The 19,622-nt window shown below is 44.3% G+C and overlaps 1 protein-coding gene across 1 annotated transcript in view; it reads left to right on the forward strand.

Moving 5' to 3' along the window:
* The window catches only part of BCL2 (BCL2 apoptosis regulator), a 166,857-nt gene extending 156,625 nt beyond the window's left edge, over positions 1–10,232 (forward strand). Inside the window, exon 2 of the mRNA XM_080926422.1 lies at positions 6,104–10,232. Within this exon, the coding sequence (XP_080782548.1) occupies positions 6,104–6,238 (135 nt within the window). The 3' untranslated portion in view covers positions 6,239–10,232. The remainder of the gene's footprint in view (positions 1–6,103) is intronic.
* The last annotated feature ends 9,390 nt before the right edge of the window (positions 10,233–19,622 follow it).

Raw genomic sequence — 19,622 nt, forward strand, 5'->3', positions numbered from 1 at the left:
CTTCTTCCACTAATGTGTGTGTGTCAAATGGCTAGTGGGTGACAGACACCTACTCCAGGGATCCAGAGAGAATTAAAATACACAAAGCTGGAGGCAGAGGGTTGGAAGCCACAGCAGTCTTAAGAGAGGCAGTGATGGAGATAGAGGTCTCTGTTGATGGCCATCAGTGTTGTGGTGACCACCCCTTCCTCCCAGGCCTTTTCCCTGCAGTGTTAACTAACTTCACCTCCAGCTCCACACACATGAAACCTGTCTCTCTGCCTGAGAGCCTACATCACCCATATGCAATGGGTTGGGAGCACTATGGTCTGGACACCTGTGTTGCGTAGGTACAGTCGTCACGGTCACGCTCTGCACACCAGGAGCTACTGTTCAAATTCCCAGCTCATTGGTCCACACTGGTTCCTGGCTTCTCTAGCAGGGTTAATCCCTAAAAGGGTGGAGCCTCTCCTGAAGAGACTGCTTACACAAAGTCTTTGGCTTTGGGCACAAACTACCAGGAGAACTTGCTTGAGACCACTCATTTCCACCCTCCAACTGGATTCTACTGTCCTCTGTGGCTTCTAGAACCTTCTTCCAGCAGCTGTTCCCACTCTGAAGCATCATTTCAGCTTCACTCTGTGTTCTTCCTACTTTCCCTGGCATACAGATGTTCAGATTGTCTCACACTGTCTGGGTGGCACATGATCCACCCTAGATGGCATCTGCTTTCTTCTTCCTTCCAGATCAGCTGCCCGCCAGTCCCTCTCTCTGGTTCTTGTCACCTTCCTTTTACTGTAGTCTCACTGACTTCCTTCTATGCTTCTGAGACCACCTCATGGCAGCCACACCTGTGTGGTTAACTGCCAGCATGCTTGTCAGGTAGCATTGCACAAGGGTCTTTGACCACTCAAATCATTCATGCTCCTCGTTCTTTGGGACTCTTCTTGCTTCCTGGAGAGTTTCCTTATTGTACCATTCATGGGCACCTCTTTCTATGATGGTCTCCTGCCTGGATTACTGTCCCTCTCTTTGTCAGTCTCCTTCCTGCTCCCATTTTAAATACCATCCCATGCCGAAGTCTCTGAAGTCATCATATACTTCTTTCTCTATTCCCATTCAAGCTCCCGGTTTCTGTTCCAGTTGCTTTCTTGTGTGTGTTATATGTGTATGTTCATCTAGGGTGTGCATGTATGCATTCTAGTGCATGCACGTGCAAGCACACACACACACACACACACACACACACACACGTGAAAGCCAGAAGTTAACATCCTATGTCTTCTTCAGTTGCTTTCTGCTTTATTTCTTGAGACACAGACTGGATAAGTGACGATCTCCCTTCGGTTTCTGCTTCCTCTGCTGGGATCACAGACTCTTGATATCATCCTAGGTTTTATGTGGGTGCTAATGATTCAGCCCCTCTTGCATGTGTAGCTAGCACTGTGCTAACTGAATCATCTCTTTGACACCCCACCCCGTTGCATTCTACCATTGTTCCATCCTCAAGTCTGGCCCTCTTCCTGCCATCCTGGTACACGTGCCACTGACTGTTAGATTGGGTTCCCTCACTAACAACCCCAATATAGGTGTGCCTACCTAATTGTCAGGCGTTTGACAGTTAATTGGGGGGTCTATTAGACACAACCTGTGGGTTTTGTCAATTTCTCGAGGTAAATAACTAAGTGGAATTGCTAAGGAGACATTTTAAGTCCTTTGCAAAGCATACCCAGACCCCAGACGTCTCATTGTTCACCCTTGCCTGGGTCACGGCCTTTACAAGGCTTCTGAGAGTGCCCAACCCCAACCTCCCAGCCACACCCCTTTTTTGTCTGTTGATATTTAATGTTTAATATATTATTGATATATTTAAATCTTGTCCATTTTGCCAACCAGCTCAGTTTTGGGGTTTTTCCAATCTTATTTTCTCCTAACCCAAGTGATGTTTCTTAGAAGATTCTCAGCTAGGAAAAGGAAATTTGGAGGATGAGCGGCTTGCAGACAGAAATGCATCAGAGAAACTGAGAAAGGAGATTCAGAAACAGGCTGCCAGCTACCCCATGGTGCAGTGTAGTGCAGTGGGGACACTTGTTTGCTGAGTGCTGGCCCGTCTGTTGCTGTCCATTCCAACCCCAAGTTGGGTTCTTTGTCCTGTGGGTCACCCTGGGTGAATGCAGACTAACTGTCTCTGGCTCTGAGTTTGAAATCTGCAAAGAACCAAGCTGAGGCTTTTTCTCCCTATCTGAGGTGGGAACCACCAGAGGGCAGAAAGACCTCTCTTGGGGCCTGTGAGTATCCCAAGTCCCTGCAGACACAGTTTGGTCAGCCTTAACATGAGCTGGGGCCTTGCACCCACTGGACATATAGACAGGGATTTAGCCAGAATCGTGTGTCAAAGGCCTAGGTTTTCTTTCTCCTACCTTTGTGGCTTAATATAAAAAAGAAACTATCTTATTTTAAATTATGTGCATGTGGGTGTGGGAATACCCATGTGATTACAGATCCCCACAGAGGCCATAGACATTGATACCCAGGAGCTGGATTTATAAGCAGTGTGAGCTGCCCAACTTGAGTATTGGGACCTGAACTTGGGCCCTCTGCAAAAGTAGCAACTGCTCTTAACCACCGAGCCATCTCTCCAGTCCCTTTGTTGCTTTTAATACAGAAAATAAGCAAATATGCATGTTAAATGGCTCTGAAACTTGAACAAATAGTGACAGTCTGTTCAAATAACTTCAGAAATCTTCCTTACTGGGATGTGTGTGAGAGCAAGATTCTCTTGAGAAGTGGCTCTTAGAGGTTTGGTTCAAAGCCCATGGGGTCCCTTGCATTTTGGAATTAGAGAGGGCAGGGCTTGTGCAATCTGCAGGAATGAAACGATTCACCACTCCCATTCTACAAACCAATGGGCTATCGGACAAGGCCACTCCCACTTCTGGTGGACAGCAGCTTCCCTGCAGGAGCAATGAGGCATTACCAGAGGAGGGCACAGGCAGGTAGAGCTACCAAAGGGCAAGATGGAGAGCAGACAACAGGGTGCATTCCTAATACTGTATTTGCTCCCTGAACCATACTGACAGATGAATTCAAGGGACATATGCTACTCTTAACAACCATAAATAAGGTTCAGGGTTGGATAATTTGCTTAAGGCCACAAACTAATATATTTTCAGAGCTGAGAGGTCACCCAGATCCTTCAGCAAGTTCAGAGGCCTTTCTAAACCCTTGGGGCTTCAAAGCCCCAGCCCTACTCTTTTCCAGGAGGTGCTAATTTAGCTCACCTGACTCTCAGAAAGAGGTTTCTCTTTACAATACACTTGGAAAATGGCCCTTGGGATGCTGTGTGAGACTGTTGGTGAGGAGAAGGGGTAAAGGCAAGAAGGGATGATCCAGCTCCAGGAAGGGAGTGGTCTGGGGAAGATAATTCCTCAGTCCCCTAGTGCACTGAGCAACCTGAGAAGAAACTACTCTTCCCCACCCCCACAATTGTCCCTGCTTCTGCCACTTTCTCTGGATGGTTGTTATGACTGGGACGGTCACATGACCAATGCCTTCGTTTGTTTTAGATTTTGCCACAGAAAATTGAAGGGATTCAGGGAACAGCCCGACCCTCTCAGTGGACAGCTGAGTTCCAAATAGCCCAGAATCAAAGCTGCCCTGAAGGGTATATTTGACTGGGCCATTAGAGGCTCACACACTCGTGGTTATGGAAGAGATGGAAGACAATCACTAGATGTGGCACTTGTCAGGTGGTCCCTCCTCGTGCACAGGGAAGGCAGCTTCCTCAGGGATCATCAGGTCTGAATCTTGTCTGTGACCTAGAGAATTATGCACATATTTCATTTGTACCCTTTGCTCTCATTTCTGGAACTCAATTTTAGACATCCCCAACAATAGATAAATGAAGAGGAAATCATCTGCGCCCCCTCCTGGCAAAAGTTAATCTAACCCCACCAGAGCTACCCAACATTTGCTTGGGGCCAGCAACTCCGTCCATTGCTAAAGTGGCCAACGTCATGGGTGTTCTGTGGCTCTTGGTCTGAGGGTGTCCTGTAAAGTAGACCTTCTCAGTCTCAGTGCCATTGGTATCTGGTTCTGAGTCATCCTTCGTAGTAGGACCTGCCCATGCCTTATGGGAAGGTGATGCCCCTTATAGCTGCCCACTGCAGTCAATGGCTCATTGGCCTCAAATAATAAGGACCCGACATTTTCATACATCTCTGGGGGACAAGATGGCCCTTCATATGAACCATGGCCTTAGACTATGACCACTTTTCACACAGTGATTTTGGTCAGAAAGCTGTCATGAGGGGGTGTAGTAGAATTTTCCCTTAATTGATTAAACAATACACCAAGAAGCCAATCACTGGGCAAGAAGGAGGCAGGCCTTCTGAGACCAAAAGAGGAAGAGGGAAGGCAGGAGGAGGGGACTTCTTTTGGATGATGGGAGCAAGGCAGACAATATGTAGGCTGGGGGCTGTTAGTGCGGGTGGTGGATTCCACCAGGATCCACCATCGGAAATTTTCAAACGCAGAATAGTTGCTGAATTTAGGATGCTAGCTCCCACGCCCAGCGATTGTGTTATCTGTTGATTCTAAACTAAGACTGTCTGGCGTTTTCCATTTCGTGGTGACCCAACTGAGCTCCAGGGAAAGGTAACCTCGGGGGAGCATTGGGTTGGTGAGAGTGCACCTCACCACTAGCTGCGGAAATTTGGGAGTGCTGAGTGGGTTTGGCAGAAGCCAGCCTGGGGGTGGGTGAGAGCGATTTTGCAGCTCTGGAGAGGCGGCATTGGTGGGAGAGGCGCTGACCAGGGGAAACATGTGGTCTCAGTACCAGGCTGGAAACAGACCAGACCACTGGCCAGTGCCTAGCCAGTGAAAGCGTAGATTGTGTTTTAATATTACATGCAACAAGGGGGCAAGGGCAGTTCAGTACAGTCCCTTCATAATTATTGGCAATGAAGTTGATACACTGTCCATAGAGTTCTGGGAACTTACTCTTTTAAAAATGAATGGCTAAACACCTTATGCACAAAAGAATATCACAATATTGCTGTAATTCAGCATGAAGCATAAAATGTTGTTTCTAGGATCCATTACAGGATACTATGCACTCATGAAAAGTAGCCATGTAAATATTTAACAACGTGACCCTCTAGTCGTGCGTTTAGTCTTCCCCTTTAAGACAACTTCACGATCCTCAGAGGCAGTTACATGTGGAAGAAATAGATTAGTAAGCATGGAGAGAAAGTAGGCCAAACTCAAAACGATGTGAGGGCTGAGGAAACAGCTCAGCTCTGCTGGTAGAGCACTTACTTTTCAAGCTTTTAATCCCTGGCATTGTGTGAAAAGCTAGGTGTGGGGGCACCCAGCCAGAATTCCAGGGCCAGAGAGGGCAGAGCGAGGGTATTGGCTTGGATACGGGTTCAAATCCTTGCTCTACCACTTCCTGCACACGTTCCTTAAGCCCAAACTACCCGCTACTTAGTGGATTCCCGGAAGTGAGTTAGGTGGACTCTCCATCAAAACTGCAGCCTGCAGTCCGGACAGCTGATCCTGGCCTTCCTCACTTCCTCACAGCTGCCCCATGGCTGACGGCAGGTGAAATTGCCATCTTCGGAACAGGAAGACCTGGAATGATTTTGTGAGACTGGTATGAAAAAATAAGAATAATGTATGTTAGGTGTCTAGTACAGTCCCTAGGATACAGCAAGCACACAATTTTAAAAAATGTGACAGATGTTGCCTAAACTATGCTTTGTCAGTTTTATGAATGGCCATGCTAGCAAAAACAAACAAACAAACAAACAAACAAAAACAACACTGTCAATTTCCCTGTGTATTTACTGACTCCCCCAACACTTTCCCATTCATTGCCTTCCTCCCATGATAGTACTTGGGGTGAGCCCTGTTTCGCAAATGCTATGTATAGGAAGAGCTTCTAGTCGCTTTTATGTCCTTGCCTCTGAAGAGTAGGTTTGCATTGCCCTGTGATGTCTGAAGTTACCTGGTATGCTGGGACACATGGTGCCCTGCCTCTGCCCTGCTGGTGGGGAGGCCTCCAAAGATCTCTGGGTGACTAACGTTCTTTCTTTGTTCTTCTTCCTCTTCCCCTCTGCAGGATGCCTTTGTGGAACTCTATGGCCCCAGCATGCGGCCTCTGTTTGATTTCTCCTGGCTCTCCCTGAAGACCCTGCTCAGCCTGGCCCTGGTGGGCGCCTGCATCACTCTGGGTGCATACCTGGGCCACAAGTGAGGTCAACAGACCCGCCCCAAACAAATATGCAAAAGGTTCACTAAAGCAGTAGAAATTATATGCATTATCAATAATGTACCATGAAACAAAGTTGTGATCTTTTTTTAAAGCAGAACACACACACACACACACACACACACACACACACACACACACACACACACACATACACATTCAGGCAAATGGTCGAATCAGCTATTTACTGCCAAAGGGAAATATCATTTATTTTTTGCATTATTTAGAAAAAAAAAGATTTATTTATTTAAGACAGTTCCACTGAAACTCCAGGCTTTGAAAACCCCTACCAGGAATTGCCAAGAAGCACGTGTGGCTCCACCTGCTGGCCTGTGCCTGTGGCATGGATCTGTTTTCCATATTGGCCAGACGGGCCCACCATCTAAAGAGCAAATAGCACAGGACCCTGGCTACTGGGGAAGCCTGTAGTCTGGCTGCTAGAAGCTGTAGAGAAGGCTTCAATGTGATCTCTTTACACTGACCTTGAGGCTAGGATGCTGGAAGGGGCAGGTGCCTACAAGAGAGCCTGATCTTTCTTGGGCTGGAGAAAGGACTTTTGTATGTGACTCACATGGTACATACCTAGGCAGAAGACAAAGGCTGGAAACTTCAGATGGACTTGGTACCCACTGAGACTTCCCCACTGAAAGACAGTGATGGGAAAATGCCCTTAAACCATAGGAAATTATTTTTTTAAGCTACCAATTGTGCCGAGAAGCATTTTAGCAGTTTATACAATATCATCCAGTACCTTAAGCCTTGACTGTAGATAACCATATATTTTGGATACATTCACCCCTCCTCCAAAACTCACTCTGTCTGAGGAGGAAACAGAGGCTTCTGGATTCCAGGAAGTGGATTCGTGATGACTTCTTCAGCATCAGGAAGAATAGGGTCACCTAGTGCTCCAGGCAGCAACAAGTGCCTGCTTTCTGAACAGCATCATCTACAGAACCTGCCTGTGGTTCGGCAACCTGGCCTGGGCAGCCTGCCCCGAGTGCGGCCCTTCCCAGCCTCCTCTCCGAGTTTGGAACTGAGCAGCTGGTCTCTGAGTATCTGGAAGCTGACAGAGCTCAGACTTGCCCAGTAAGAAAGAGCAATATGGTGACTCACCAGGGTCTGCTGCCTGTCTGGAGCAGGAGAGCTGTTCTTCCTGAGATGCCTGCCTCTGTAGAGAGGAGAAGGCAGGGGCTCAGTGCCTGTCCTGCCAGAGGGCGGAGTGAAGGCAGGGACACCACCTCACAAGAGAAGCCCTATAGGCAGCTCTGTCATTTTTAAGGCAAAGGCTGTAAGTTACTTTGGTCATAAATCCCAAGGAAGCCCTGAAGCGAGGTTCACAGAGTCGATGACTCGTGTCTATGGATTTACATGTAAGAAATCATCTTGTAGTTTGGTTTTATTTGAAAATCAGACAGAGGGAGGGAATAAAAAGTTTCAGGTATGTATGGAATGTGGAGATTATCTGTACATCCTGAGGCCAAAAGAAGAAGAAGAAGAAGAAGAAGAAGAAGAAGAAGAAGAAGAAGAAGAAGAAGAAGAAGAAGAAGAAGAAGAAGAAGAAGAAGAAGAAGAAGAAGAAGAAGAAGAAGAAGAAGAAGAAGATGGAAATTATAGAGAAAGAAATGAAATCTCCAGCTAACGAAAGGGGAGCCACTTTCCCCCAAGTTTAGAATTAGCATGGGGGTATTTGTGGAGTAACTTTGGGGCATTATCACACCCTGTACCATTCATCTGTATTAATGTTGGAATGTACTTCTTTCCATGTTTATTACTGTGGTTGATTTCAGAAGCTGCTTTCAAAAAAGAATCCATGCATCTCAGCATTGTTTAAACTGTATTTAGTTATGACCTCTAGAACATTTGTTAGTTACACAAACAAACAAAAAAGATACTTTTCCCATTTGAGGTCTTTGTCTCTTAATTCTGCAAAAGCATTTCTGAAAAGGTAGGGACGGCTTGAGAGAGATTCAAGGGGCAGAAGAAGCTGGGCTTACTTGCTCCTTCCTCTATATTGTCTGAACTTACCCCTCTGCTTGTGCGGACCCCACGATTGTTTATCATGATAGATAGAGCCCCGTTGCCCACTGAGCCTTGTTTCTTCAAGGTTTACTCATCCCTGGGACGATTCAGCATTTAAGTCGAGTTGTTTAGGATTACACACATGTTTGGCTAAACCATGACATTCATTCAGTTTAGAAACTAAGGTGGGAAACAGAGTAAAGGCTTGGGATCTGGCTGTGGCAGCTGGGACTTCAGAGAGCTGCTTTGTGTGGCCTGTTAAACATAGATGTATCAGGAGTTCTCTTACCCCCTCCCCCCAGGCCTGCCTCCCTGTGCAGAGAGAGAGAGAGCAGGAAAGCCAGACCTCCCCAGGGTGATCAGAACTTTTCAAGTTATTCTAATTTTTAAGCAAAATATTATCCTGTGCAAGGTTTACATTCTCCACGAGATGAATACGGACTAACAAACCCCGTGCTGCTATCCCGCCAAGATCGTTGTAATGGAGGAGTCAGTTTGCAGTTCATATCAAGTGGCTGGCTCCTTCAAGCTGCTTTTTGAAGTAACGATGAAGAACACAGACATTTTAAATATAAGACCTGTTTCTCCTTTGTTTTGTTGTTATTGTTCAAACTTGGATTTGTAGAGTATTTGAAAAAAATGTATATATATATACATATATATATATTTAAAAAAGGGTCATAGGAGTCTTTCAGGTGTGGGATTTTGTTTTCTGATTTGAATGGCAAATTCGCCCAGTCACTGGACCCCAGATCTGGACAGTATTGTGGGTGCACTTGCTCTTAAAGTAGTTGTTGGTACATTTCTTTCTTGTTAAAAACATGTTAGAAGCAAAGAGTGTATATATAAGCATTGACTAGCCTTTTTATTCTTCCTTTAGAAAAAATAATCTCAATTATTTTCCAGTCAGGCAACAGAGAGTCATCTGCATGTAGTTCATATTTGAGAAGGGTCTCACACCCGAATCTTACCTCCTCTGTAAGGTTTGTAATCTCCACCATTAATCAAAGCCAAGCAGACAAAGAAGTGGGCTGAGAAACTCAGAGGAAGCCTATGAGGAGAGCAGCCGGTACCTTCAAGCACCACGGTGCTCACCCAAGCGCCCTGAAAGAGAGGTGGGGGAAAATAGAGAGATTCATCCCCAGTGATTCCTCGGGGGTTTGAATGTGTGCAGGCCTGAGATTCCCACAAGAGCCACAGTTAAGGGAGCACTTTCATGTAGTTCAAATAAAATCCTCCATCCTGCCCAGCTCGCTTGTCTCTGCATGTTTGGGTGTGGCCTTTATTCATGCATACTTTTTTTTTTCCCACGGGCACATACCTATTTATTACATCTAAGAGTCTTGCTGTGTCTAGGAAAGGGGGAAGCGGGTTTTAGGAAGTGCTCATAAACCCACAGGGATTATAATAATCAGGACTGAATGTAGATAGTAGAAGCAGTTCCCACATGTGTAGATCCCACATGGAATAGAATAGGCAGAATTGTGAATAGTCTGTGTTTGTAATCAAACCTAGACTAAAACAACTTATAAATGTGAGCTTCAGCTCCGAGTGTGTTTGAAGATGGTGGGTGTCTCTATACTTCCTTATCACTTACAGCTAGAAATGTACACCTACCCTATCAGGAAAAAATAACAGGAAAAGGCTGAAATATAAGCCGGGCTAAGGAAATTAGGGAGTCGCTGAAGTTCTGTGCTGATCTTATTCTATGGTATCTGTTGCAGCTCAGACAAATATGGTCACATACTTTTTAAGAAATCCAATTCTACATTGTCGTGCCCATGAAGGCTCTAATCTGAACTGTGTTGTTGCCCAATTTGGATCTTTCAGGGATTTTTCTATGCCATTATTATAGGGACAAAGGACATTTGTTATGAGGTGGGAGAGAGGAAGAATTCTTAAATGAGTAGGACATTCTCCAGACTGGACCAGGGTGTGAAGGTCTTCAGCAAACAAGACTGTGAGGAATGAGGGACCTTTACGGGAGGGTGGGGGTCAATGTTACATTTGTCTGAAGGCTTTTTGCAAGAAGCAAGAGTGTTTTTAAGCTCTATGGTACATTTAGATTCAAGGGACATTGACATAGTTCAAAGTCTGGCTTATTATGGTCACACAATAGCATATGTTTCAAGTTGGATATGGCTAATGAGTGTTTAAACAGTAAGTTTGACATTTTAACCAGTGGGATATTTAAACAACAACTTTCCAGTTGGTGGGGACATCTGTTTCTCACTGTTTATTATACACCCAGCATAGAAAAAAAAAAAAAAAACAAGATAAGATTGAATTAAGTAAAACATTGAGACTGAATTAGGTAAACAATTGTGGTGGTCTCTTAGTCTCGGCCAGGGAGTTCTTCAGTCCTCTCTAGACATCTGTGTACTGTGCATCTCACTGGGCATGAAGGAATCCAAGTAGAGGGTAGATGGCACCTGAGAGCTTCATCCTGGATAGACAAGAGGGATAACTGAGGGCCAGTGTTCTGTGTACCAAGTCTAGTACAGAAGACAGAAGCAGTCATGGAAGATGGAAAAGCTAGCTAATCAGAAATCCTGGGAATGTCAAATGTTCTGGCCATGTGGCTATGTCATAGTGCCTGTACCTTCCCACTCGGGAACCTGCAGTGGGCCCTCCAGGTGGCTCCCTTCGTGAAGCCCTCCCCTCCAAGTTAATATCTGAAGGGTTGATGGCAGATTCAGTTTCCTTTAAAAGACACTTTTCTTTGGAGAAGGGGGCTCTTTATTAAACTATCTTCTTAGGTTTTCAACAAGCTTTGCTTTGGCTTCTGTTATATTGGGGTTGTTTCTAAGTAATGTACAAATAAGTGTTTTGTATTGAAAGCTTTGGTATCAAGATTTTCATACTTTTATCCATGAGCTGCTTTTAAGGTGTGGCTGATACCTACAGCACTGTACATACAAGAAATATATGTGTACTTGGCATAGTTAAGGGAGAGCGAGTCTCCAGTTGGCTACCATTACAGATAATGGCACTTGGTTCGTGTTGTTAGAAAACATTACATTGCCATTAACTCCCCATGTCTGTTTGAAGAGAAATAAAGTACAGTTTGCAGCACCCATTGTCCTCTGGAACTGTTTATAACATGCTACATGGCTGCGCCGGCCATTCGCCACTATTAAAGAAGCCATTGGAAAGCCACAGGGCCATAGTGAACACGTTCTAACGAAGGCCTGGGAGACCAGGCTAAGGGATTGCCTTACAGGCGAAATTACCTCTGAAGGAACACTCCGTTTCTTGGTTGCTAGTCACCTGTACTGGTTCAGGATGGAGCAACCATGGATGCCATTGCCTGAGACAATTAATTCATCTTGCTATCTGATGAGTTCTTTCATGTGGATGGAGATCCTAGCCTCCAGTCCTGTTACTGTAATAAAATGAGAGAAAGGTTTGAAAGTCACAATTCCAAGTTATAATCCATCATGGCAGAGAACAGTCAAGGTCATGAGGACTTAAAACAGCTAGTCACATCACACCCACAGTCAAGAGCAGAAGCCTGCATATGGGTATGCCTGTGAGTAGGCCAATTTTTTTTCTTACAACTTTATTTAAAAAAACAGAGAGATACATGTACAGATTTTTTTAAAAGCATTTTGGCATAAAACTATATGAACATATTTTTGTCAGTACTTGATTTTTTTAAAGTTTTGATAGTATGCATTGAAATCTTACTAGTTATCATAAGCATAAAGTACATGTAATACAAAACATAACATGGAAACAGTCAAAGTTTTCTTGGTGTGTAAAGATTAAACATAATGATTTTTAAATATCAAAAATTTCTACAAAGCCAACTTCTTAGCTTGATGAATGGATATAAAAATTGTGGTGTATTTACACAATGGAATACTACTTAGCTATTAGAAACAATGACTTTATGAAATTCCTAGGAAAATGGATGTATCTAGAGAATATCATCCTGGGTGAGATAACCCTGTCACAAAAGAACAGACATAATATGCAGTCACTGATAATTGGATACTAACCCCAGAAAGCTCTGACTACCCAAGAAGTCCCAGATCAGATGAAGCTCAAAAAAAGAAAAGCCAAAAAGTGGAAGCTTCAGCCTGTAGAGGGAAAAACAACAACAACAAGTATATAGCACCCACTCAGAATGGGGTAGCTCAATTTTTTCATGCTTACACAGTTCAGGACCATCTATCTGCCTAGGGAATGGTGCGTTCCACAACGCGCTGGGTCTTCCAAGATTAAATAACTTCAGAGAATCCCTCAGAGATGCCCCCATAGACCCACCCAGTGTGGACGGTCCCTCATAGAGACTTCCCAGCCAATTCTGGATTGTACCAAGCTGACAATCCAAGCGAACCACCAGCATTTCACAGTATGAAATGCTGTCTGAAAAGGTGGGAAGCTGGAGGCTTCTGAAGCTAAGATTGTAAGACAACCAAAACCAACATGTGCTTTGGACTGTATAAACTCTCAAGTTATAAGAGACTCGACGTTTCTTGTGCTTGGGTTCTGATAGTCTAAGCCGAAACCACACAAGTCTCTGCCCCTCAACTTGATTCAAAGGCCTGTGATAGTAACATCTGTCTGTTCAACAGCCTCAGGATATAAAACCATGTATATACTACCCGCTCTGACACCTCGGGAGGTAGATACTGGCCTCTTTTATTCTCTGGAGAGGACTGAGATGCAGAAGATAAATGGCATGCTCATGTTCCCAGTGACCACAGGGTAGGATCCTGGCCCTATTCATGCTGACTCAGGCCTCAACATCATCCTTTCTTCCTTTTCAATGAAGTCATCTCCACAAAGAACCATGGTGTAACAACCTTTCTGAGCAGGCCCAACCTTGAGATGTTTACAGGAATTGTCACACCATGGCTTTTCTTCATACAAATATCTCCCAGCAATAGTCCTGAGGCCAGATAGGTTGTCACCCACCTCCCCATCTTCAGTCACCAGCCATTCTTCTCAGGAGACACCCCACTTACCAGATCTCTCTCCACCCTCCCCTGAGGTGCCCCACCCAACTACAGGCCACAGACCTTCAGACTTTTCCTGTAGAAATTACGGGATAATCAATTTAAGATATCAATTGCAAGGTATAGCATATGAGTTAGGTCTCAAACCCAGGACAAATGGCCCACAAACATATTAAATCCAATGCTGGCCTCAGCACCCCAAGTCTACCACTTACAGTGCACACCTGGCTGGCATAACCTACCCTGAACTCCCCAACCCAGGTATAACCTGGGCCTCCCTCCAGCAGCTCCTCTGGCCTCTGTGTAACTCAGACAGGTAGGCTATGCCGGTGTGGTATCTCAGTTTTTGGTCCAGGCTGGCCCTTTTGGTTAGCAGCTTCCCTCTCTGTCCTCCCTTCCCTCTCTCCCCTCCCATCTTCTCAGGTTCATGTCCACTCTGGTCTCTCCCCAACACTCCTGCCTCTGGTTATACTGTCATATGTACAGTCAACCTTCCCCTCCACCATGCTGAAAGGAGTCACATCCTTCATTTTTGGTTTCATTTTTATTCATTCAGTGAGGATATATCGAATTTGAAAAGGAAAGACATTTGAATTTTCTAGGCACAAAATTCATTTGTTTTCTGTTGTTTTCATGCAGACTAATTTGAATATCACTTGACTGTGGCACTCAGAGTCCACTGTATATAATTTTAAAGTGATAAAACAAATTTACCTTAAAACGCCAGCCTTTAAATTCTGGACAAGGTTTTTATTAGTATATGTCAAAAATTCAATTTTAAAACGGCCTCCCAGAGAGTCAACCCACTTCGTGATTCTCCCTTGAAAATGTTCTCTTACTGTCGTGTACAAATGGTAGGGATGGAACATGTATGCCCTGGTGGGCATCAGAGGATAATCTCAGGGATTCAGTTCTCCTCCCTTTTCGTGAGTAAATGTTTTCCAGGAACCAGGCTCACATGGTCAGTTTATGAGTTTGTCTGCCGAGCCATCTCACCCTACCGATTCTTCAAATCTCTTTCAGGAAAGACAAACAGAGAAAAGGAGAGATGGTTGGCTAGGTTGTGGGTGACAGGGTTTTGGTGGTGTTTGTACACGTGTGTGTTTTCTTTGTTTGTGTCTATCTTTAACACGGCTTCACCGTCCATTTTATTTATTTTTTAACTGTATGTTCCTGGGTGTTTTGCTTACATGTATGTCTGTGCACCAGCCTGTCTGTGGCCCAAAGAAGCCAGAGGCGGGCCTTGGCTCCTCTGGAACTGTAGTCACAGATGGTGATGAGTCGTGTGGGTGCTGGGAATCAAATCCATCTCCTCTGGAAGATCAGCCGGTGCTCTGAACCACCAAACCATCTCTCCATGGTGACATTTCCAGAACCCAAATGTCCTAATACTGCTTAAACCCTTTACAAAGTCCATTAGGAACCATTACCACTTTATGAACGAGCTGTAAATTACATCATCTAAGGAAGTTCTGAAAGGGAACTTAAGGTAAATTTCCTTGTTTGTCTTAACTTTTGAGAAGTGAATTAATATTAATTATATCCTTACTAACTATTTACATTTAAATTGCAAAAATTGTGTCAACCTAAATGGATGGTAGTGGCTTTTACCTTTCAAACTTCCTTAGGTGGCACACAAGCCAGCTTAATGCAGCAGCCCCTCCTAGGACCCTCGGCACTACATAAGAAAGAAGCCTCTGGCATCAAAGACTACCCATCAGGACTTATGTGTGTAACCAACTCCACCAGCACCCAGAGAGTGGGTCATTGGTCAGTAGTAAACATGACTAAAAATCACGTAAATGAATAGAGTCAACTTTTATTGTCAAAAATATGAGACACCAATCCAATTTAAATGTTAGCTTTTTTTAAAAAGCTGAAGGAAAAAAAACTGTTTATAGATTTATCATTTTAAAGGGGATTTGTCTCAAGTCATATAATGACTAGGTCCTTCTATGTACACACAAAAAAATTACTACATTTTATTTATGTTGGCACACCTGTGTGCACACACTCACATGCACATGTGCATGCTTAAACACACTCGTATGTTAGATTGCAGGACAGCTTGCAGGAGTTAATTTCTTTCTGTCATATGAGTTTGGAGAATTAAATTCATGCTGTCAAGCTTGGCAGCAAAGCCCCTTTACCCACTGAACCATTTTACCAGACCATTATTCACATTTTTACGGTGAGGATATATATGATATTTCCTATTATGCACATACAAAAAGAGAGGAGAAGAAGAGAGATTCAGCGTGGTTATATTTGGTCGGCCATCAAACTCTGAATCCACATGCAGGTTGCATCTCAGATCTCTATTGGGCTGGTACCAAAATGGGTGCCTAGCTAGATAAAACTGGGGCATATCTACCCCCTAACACCAGCCATAAGTGGCATTATAAACTACAGCCTACCTGATTTGAAGAGTTCCGAAAGAACCACTGATCCCTGATCCTTCAGCCTGAACAGCAGGCTAGATGGTGGTGGCAGTGCTTGCCCTAGAGAAAGACAGAAAGCTGAGTTGGATGAGGACAAGATCTGCTGGAGGAGAGTCAATAGCAAAGTGTCAGCAGGACATAGTGGCACATACCTGTAAGTCCTAGCATGCTGGAAGTTAAGACAGGCGAAACACAAACTAAGGGCTAGCCTGGGGTACACAGTGGGATCCTGTCCAAAGAAACAAACTATCTATAAGTTGATAACTCCATCCTGCATTTTCCTTTTGAGCTCTAAACTTACATATTCAACTAAATGTTCAGCATCTACTCGATTAATCTTTAATTTTGTGTCCATTTTCATATGGCCAGAGCAGGATTTTGACCTGAACCAGCAGTGTGGAGGACCTGTAGTTTTACAACAAACAGAGATTTTAAAAGAGAACAAAAAAGAAGTATAGCCACAGGCTGGTTTTCTGGTGTTTTATTATGTCGATTTTAGCAACATCTTCTTTAAATATGACAAAACTAATAAAGTGGATGCCACTATCACCGATTTTTTGGTGTAAATCAATATTCACAGTATTGAAGCGAAAGAGGCCCACTACCTAAAGCAAGTGAAATTGGGTTGCAGTAAAAAAGGAAACTTGAAATTAAGCTTCTTTTTTATTAATAATTTTATTCGTTTATATTTCAAAGATATCCCCCCTTCCTGGTTACCCCATCCACAGCCCCCTCCATCCCATCCTCCCTCCCCTTTGCCTCTATGAGGGTGTTCCTCCACCCACTCCCGTCTCACCACTCCGCCCTCCCCCATGATTTTAATTACAGAATCTTTGCAAGTTCTCCATAACGCCAGAAAAAGAATCTGAAGGGAAACCGTCAGAAACCCTGAAGGCCTAGCCAGATGTTGTGGCACACATCTGCAATCCAGGCAGATAGAGCTCTGTGAATTCAAGGCTAGTCTGGTCTACATAGAAAGTCCCAGAGCATCAAGGGCCATATACACAGTGAGACCTTGTCTCGAAAGAAACAAAAATCACAAGACCCCCAATGCCTTGCTATTCCTTCCTTGTACACTATCTGCGTGAAAACATGAAGTCTGAGACACAAAGGGCAGTTCACTGTCCTCAATATGTTCAGGTGCCAGAATTATTTGTCTTGCAGGAACCATACATCCCAACCTCTACAGAGCAATGTGAAGAGAGGTAGGTGACATCTGCAGACACAATTATAACATGGGAGAGAAACTGTGACCTTATCATAGACCGTAAGCCTGTCCACCCTCATTTGAAGAGAGACATTAGACTATCTATTGAGGCTGTTCCCTGGACACATATTCTGGAAACCCCATGTGAGGCGAATGACAATTAGTGCTTTGTTTGAGGCATGAACAGGAACAGGGATGCACAGAAAATTCGTCTCCCACAATGACACAGAATAAACATGCCAGGCCACCAAATGCTTAAGATAGCAAAATACACCCCCAGTGTACTTTGCCCCTCAAAAATACATGTCCCAACTATAGCCTCAGCCCTGTGCCATCCCAGTTCCTGTAAATGGCATATTTCAATGTCTGACACAGTGAGCCCCTTAGCCCAATATATATTACCAAGACACTAGACTGAGGGTTCTGAGGCTAACCGTGTTTACTGGGCATTCAGAGTTTGCAGGGCCTAGAGCTAGGGAGCTGGAACTCTGGTAGAGTTCTTGGCTATTATGCAAGAGATTCTGGGTTCAATACCCAGCACTACGCAAACAAGAAACAATGGTACATTTCTGTAATCCCAGCACTCAAGATGTGTAGGCAAGAGAGCCCAAAGATCAAGATATTTTGCTACATGGCAAATTCAAGGCCAGCACGAGCTGTGTCAAAACCTAAAGCCCGGAACTCCACCCACTTTTGTAAGTTGAAATAAACAACGCCCCAATATCTCTGTAAAAGGATTATAGAAGCTGTGCTCCTAGTCCAGAGCTGTCTCCAGGCTGCTGATCACCTTGACTCCTCTGTTCATCCACCCATGGCACCAGATGTTTGCTAAGAACGCTGCTAAGGTCTACTGGGGGGTCAATGTCAATATTTACCTACATCCAAGACTAGGTCCTGTCTCAGTTTCTCCTTTCCATCATTTTCCCAGTTTCCCATATTGAATAGTATGGATGACCCGAATAGCCTCTGTTCATCTTGGGGGTTGTTGAATGAAGCCCCTCATTCAAAATACACTTGTCAAATGCTGTCCTACAAGGAAGAGAAGACTAGAGTCCAGGTGCATGGAATTCTGAAAACCATGTCCTGCTGCCCCGGAGTGCTGGTATCCTGGCACCTTTAATGAATGTCTATCTCAAACCATTTAATGGATTCAAAGACTTGCTGCTCAGATTTCTAAATGTCTTTCAAAGGGGGTCGAGGGTCACTATCCGCAGGTAGATGATACTCATGTCTCTCTCTGGCCAAGCCTTGAACAATGATCTCACAGCCATGTGCTTGTAGCTTTTCCCAACAGTCTTTGTTGGTTGTCCACAAAGTTGGGCCCCCTCCATCTCAGAGCCACAGGCAGAGACTCGGAAGCTCTAAAACTCGGGAGGGGAGCTTACTGTGGGCTTTGATCCTCTGTCCTGAGGGGATTGTCGTTGCTCATACCCATATGGAGCCTCTCAGCTGGAGAACAAGAAAAAAAAAATAAAGGACGGATAAAATATTTATAGAAAAATCATTTCTCACAAGCAGGCATTTGTTCTAAAAGCTTTTAGAAATATAATTATTGTCTCCTTCTTGGGTTTTTCTGTTTTTAATATGAAGCACTTTAAAGCCCTTGGTTTGATTTCCAGGAAGCTATAATCCATTGTTGCCTTGGGTGGTGTTTAGGAAAGAAACTAGGTCTCAGAAGAGAAAATGTTTCCAATGAAATTGCTCCTGGGACGTCTGCAGTATTCTTGAATAATAAAGTTTCTGTCCCAGGGGCAGAGCAAGCCAAGCTTCTTTCCTTTGGCACCCCGCCCCCACCCAAGAGTCCCATCCCAGTGGGAATATAGCTGGACTCTCGGTCTTGCCCTCCCTTACTTAGGGACTGTGTCACCCAAAGCCAAAGAGCCTGATCTAGGTCAGCACTGCCAAACAAAAAAAGTAGGTGAGCCTCATGTGTGATTTCACTCTGTAGCGTTTGCATTAACATGTTAAATGTAATCCCAAGAAGTTGAGCTTCATGGTGAATTTTAGTTAATCCAATGTATCACACTGCCTATGGTAAATCTAAAAATTGCTGACATGGCTTATATCATTCTCTTTAATGTTGCTGTGGACCCAAGCATGCTAGCACTTCAGGAGCTCACTGGTCTCATGCAGCTGGTGACTCTGGCTATAGGAGACCATGCTGAGCAATATGGTCACAACATAGCTCTTTTCTCATGCTCATCGGGCATATTCTGCTTAGTGGAATTGCTAAGGCAGGAGCATACCATCTTGCTAAATGAACTTTAATAGTTTGTTGTTAGTTCTGAAGGGAAACTAGGTGTGAATTCAAGCCAGTGGGTGGATTATTAGTCTAAACTGCAACCAGCAGGCCCCTGATAGCAGATCGGAGTTTAGATTTTTGCCTGCTAAGTGTCTGAGTCAAACCAAACCATTTTTGCCTTCTTACTTTTTTCCCATGGCCAGTGGGAATGTTGTGGTTGCTATACTGTGTCCAGCCAGCATCATGGGCTGATGATGTCGAGAAGATCAAGATGGTGACTGTTAAGGCATTAGGGTGATACCTGTGCTGGAAATGAACATGATATGCTATTCCAAGCCGCTAAAAGCTGTGACACTCTAAAAAACAGTCCACCCACAAAAGCTGCAAATGTGGAGCAAGGATTCAAATGAAGGAACATTTTTGCAACGCTCCGGGGTCACCAGTTTCTAACCAGTACCAAATCCTGACTTGTCATTTTTATTTACAGCAAAGA

The sequence above is a fragment of the Micromys minutus genome (assembly GCF_963924665.1).
Source record: "Micromys minutus genome assembly, chromosome: 12".
Lineage (NCBI taxonomy): Eukaryota > Metazoa > Chordata > Mammalia > Rodentia > Muridae > Micromys > Micromys minutus.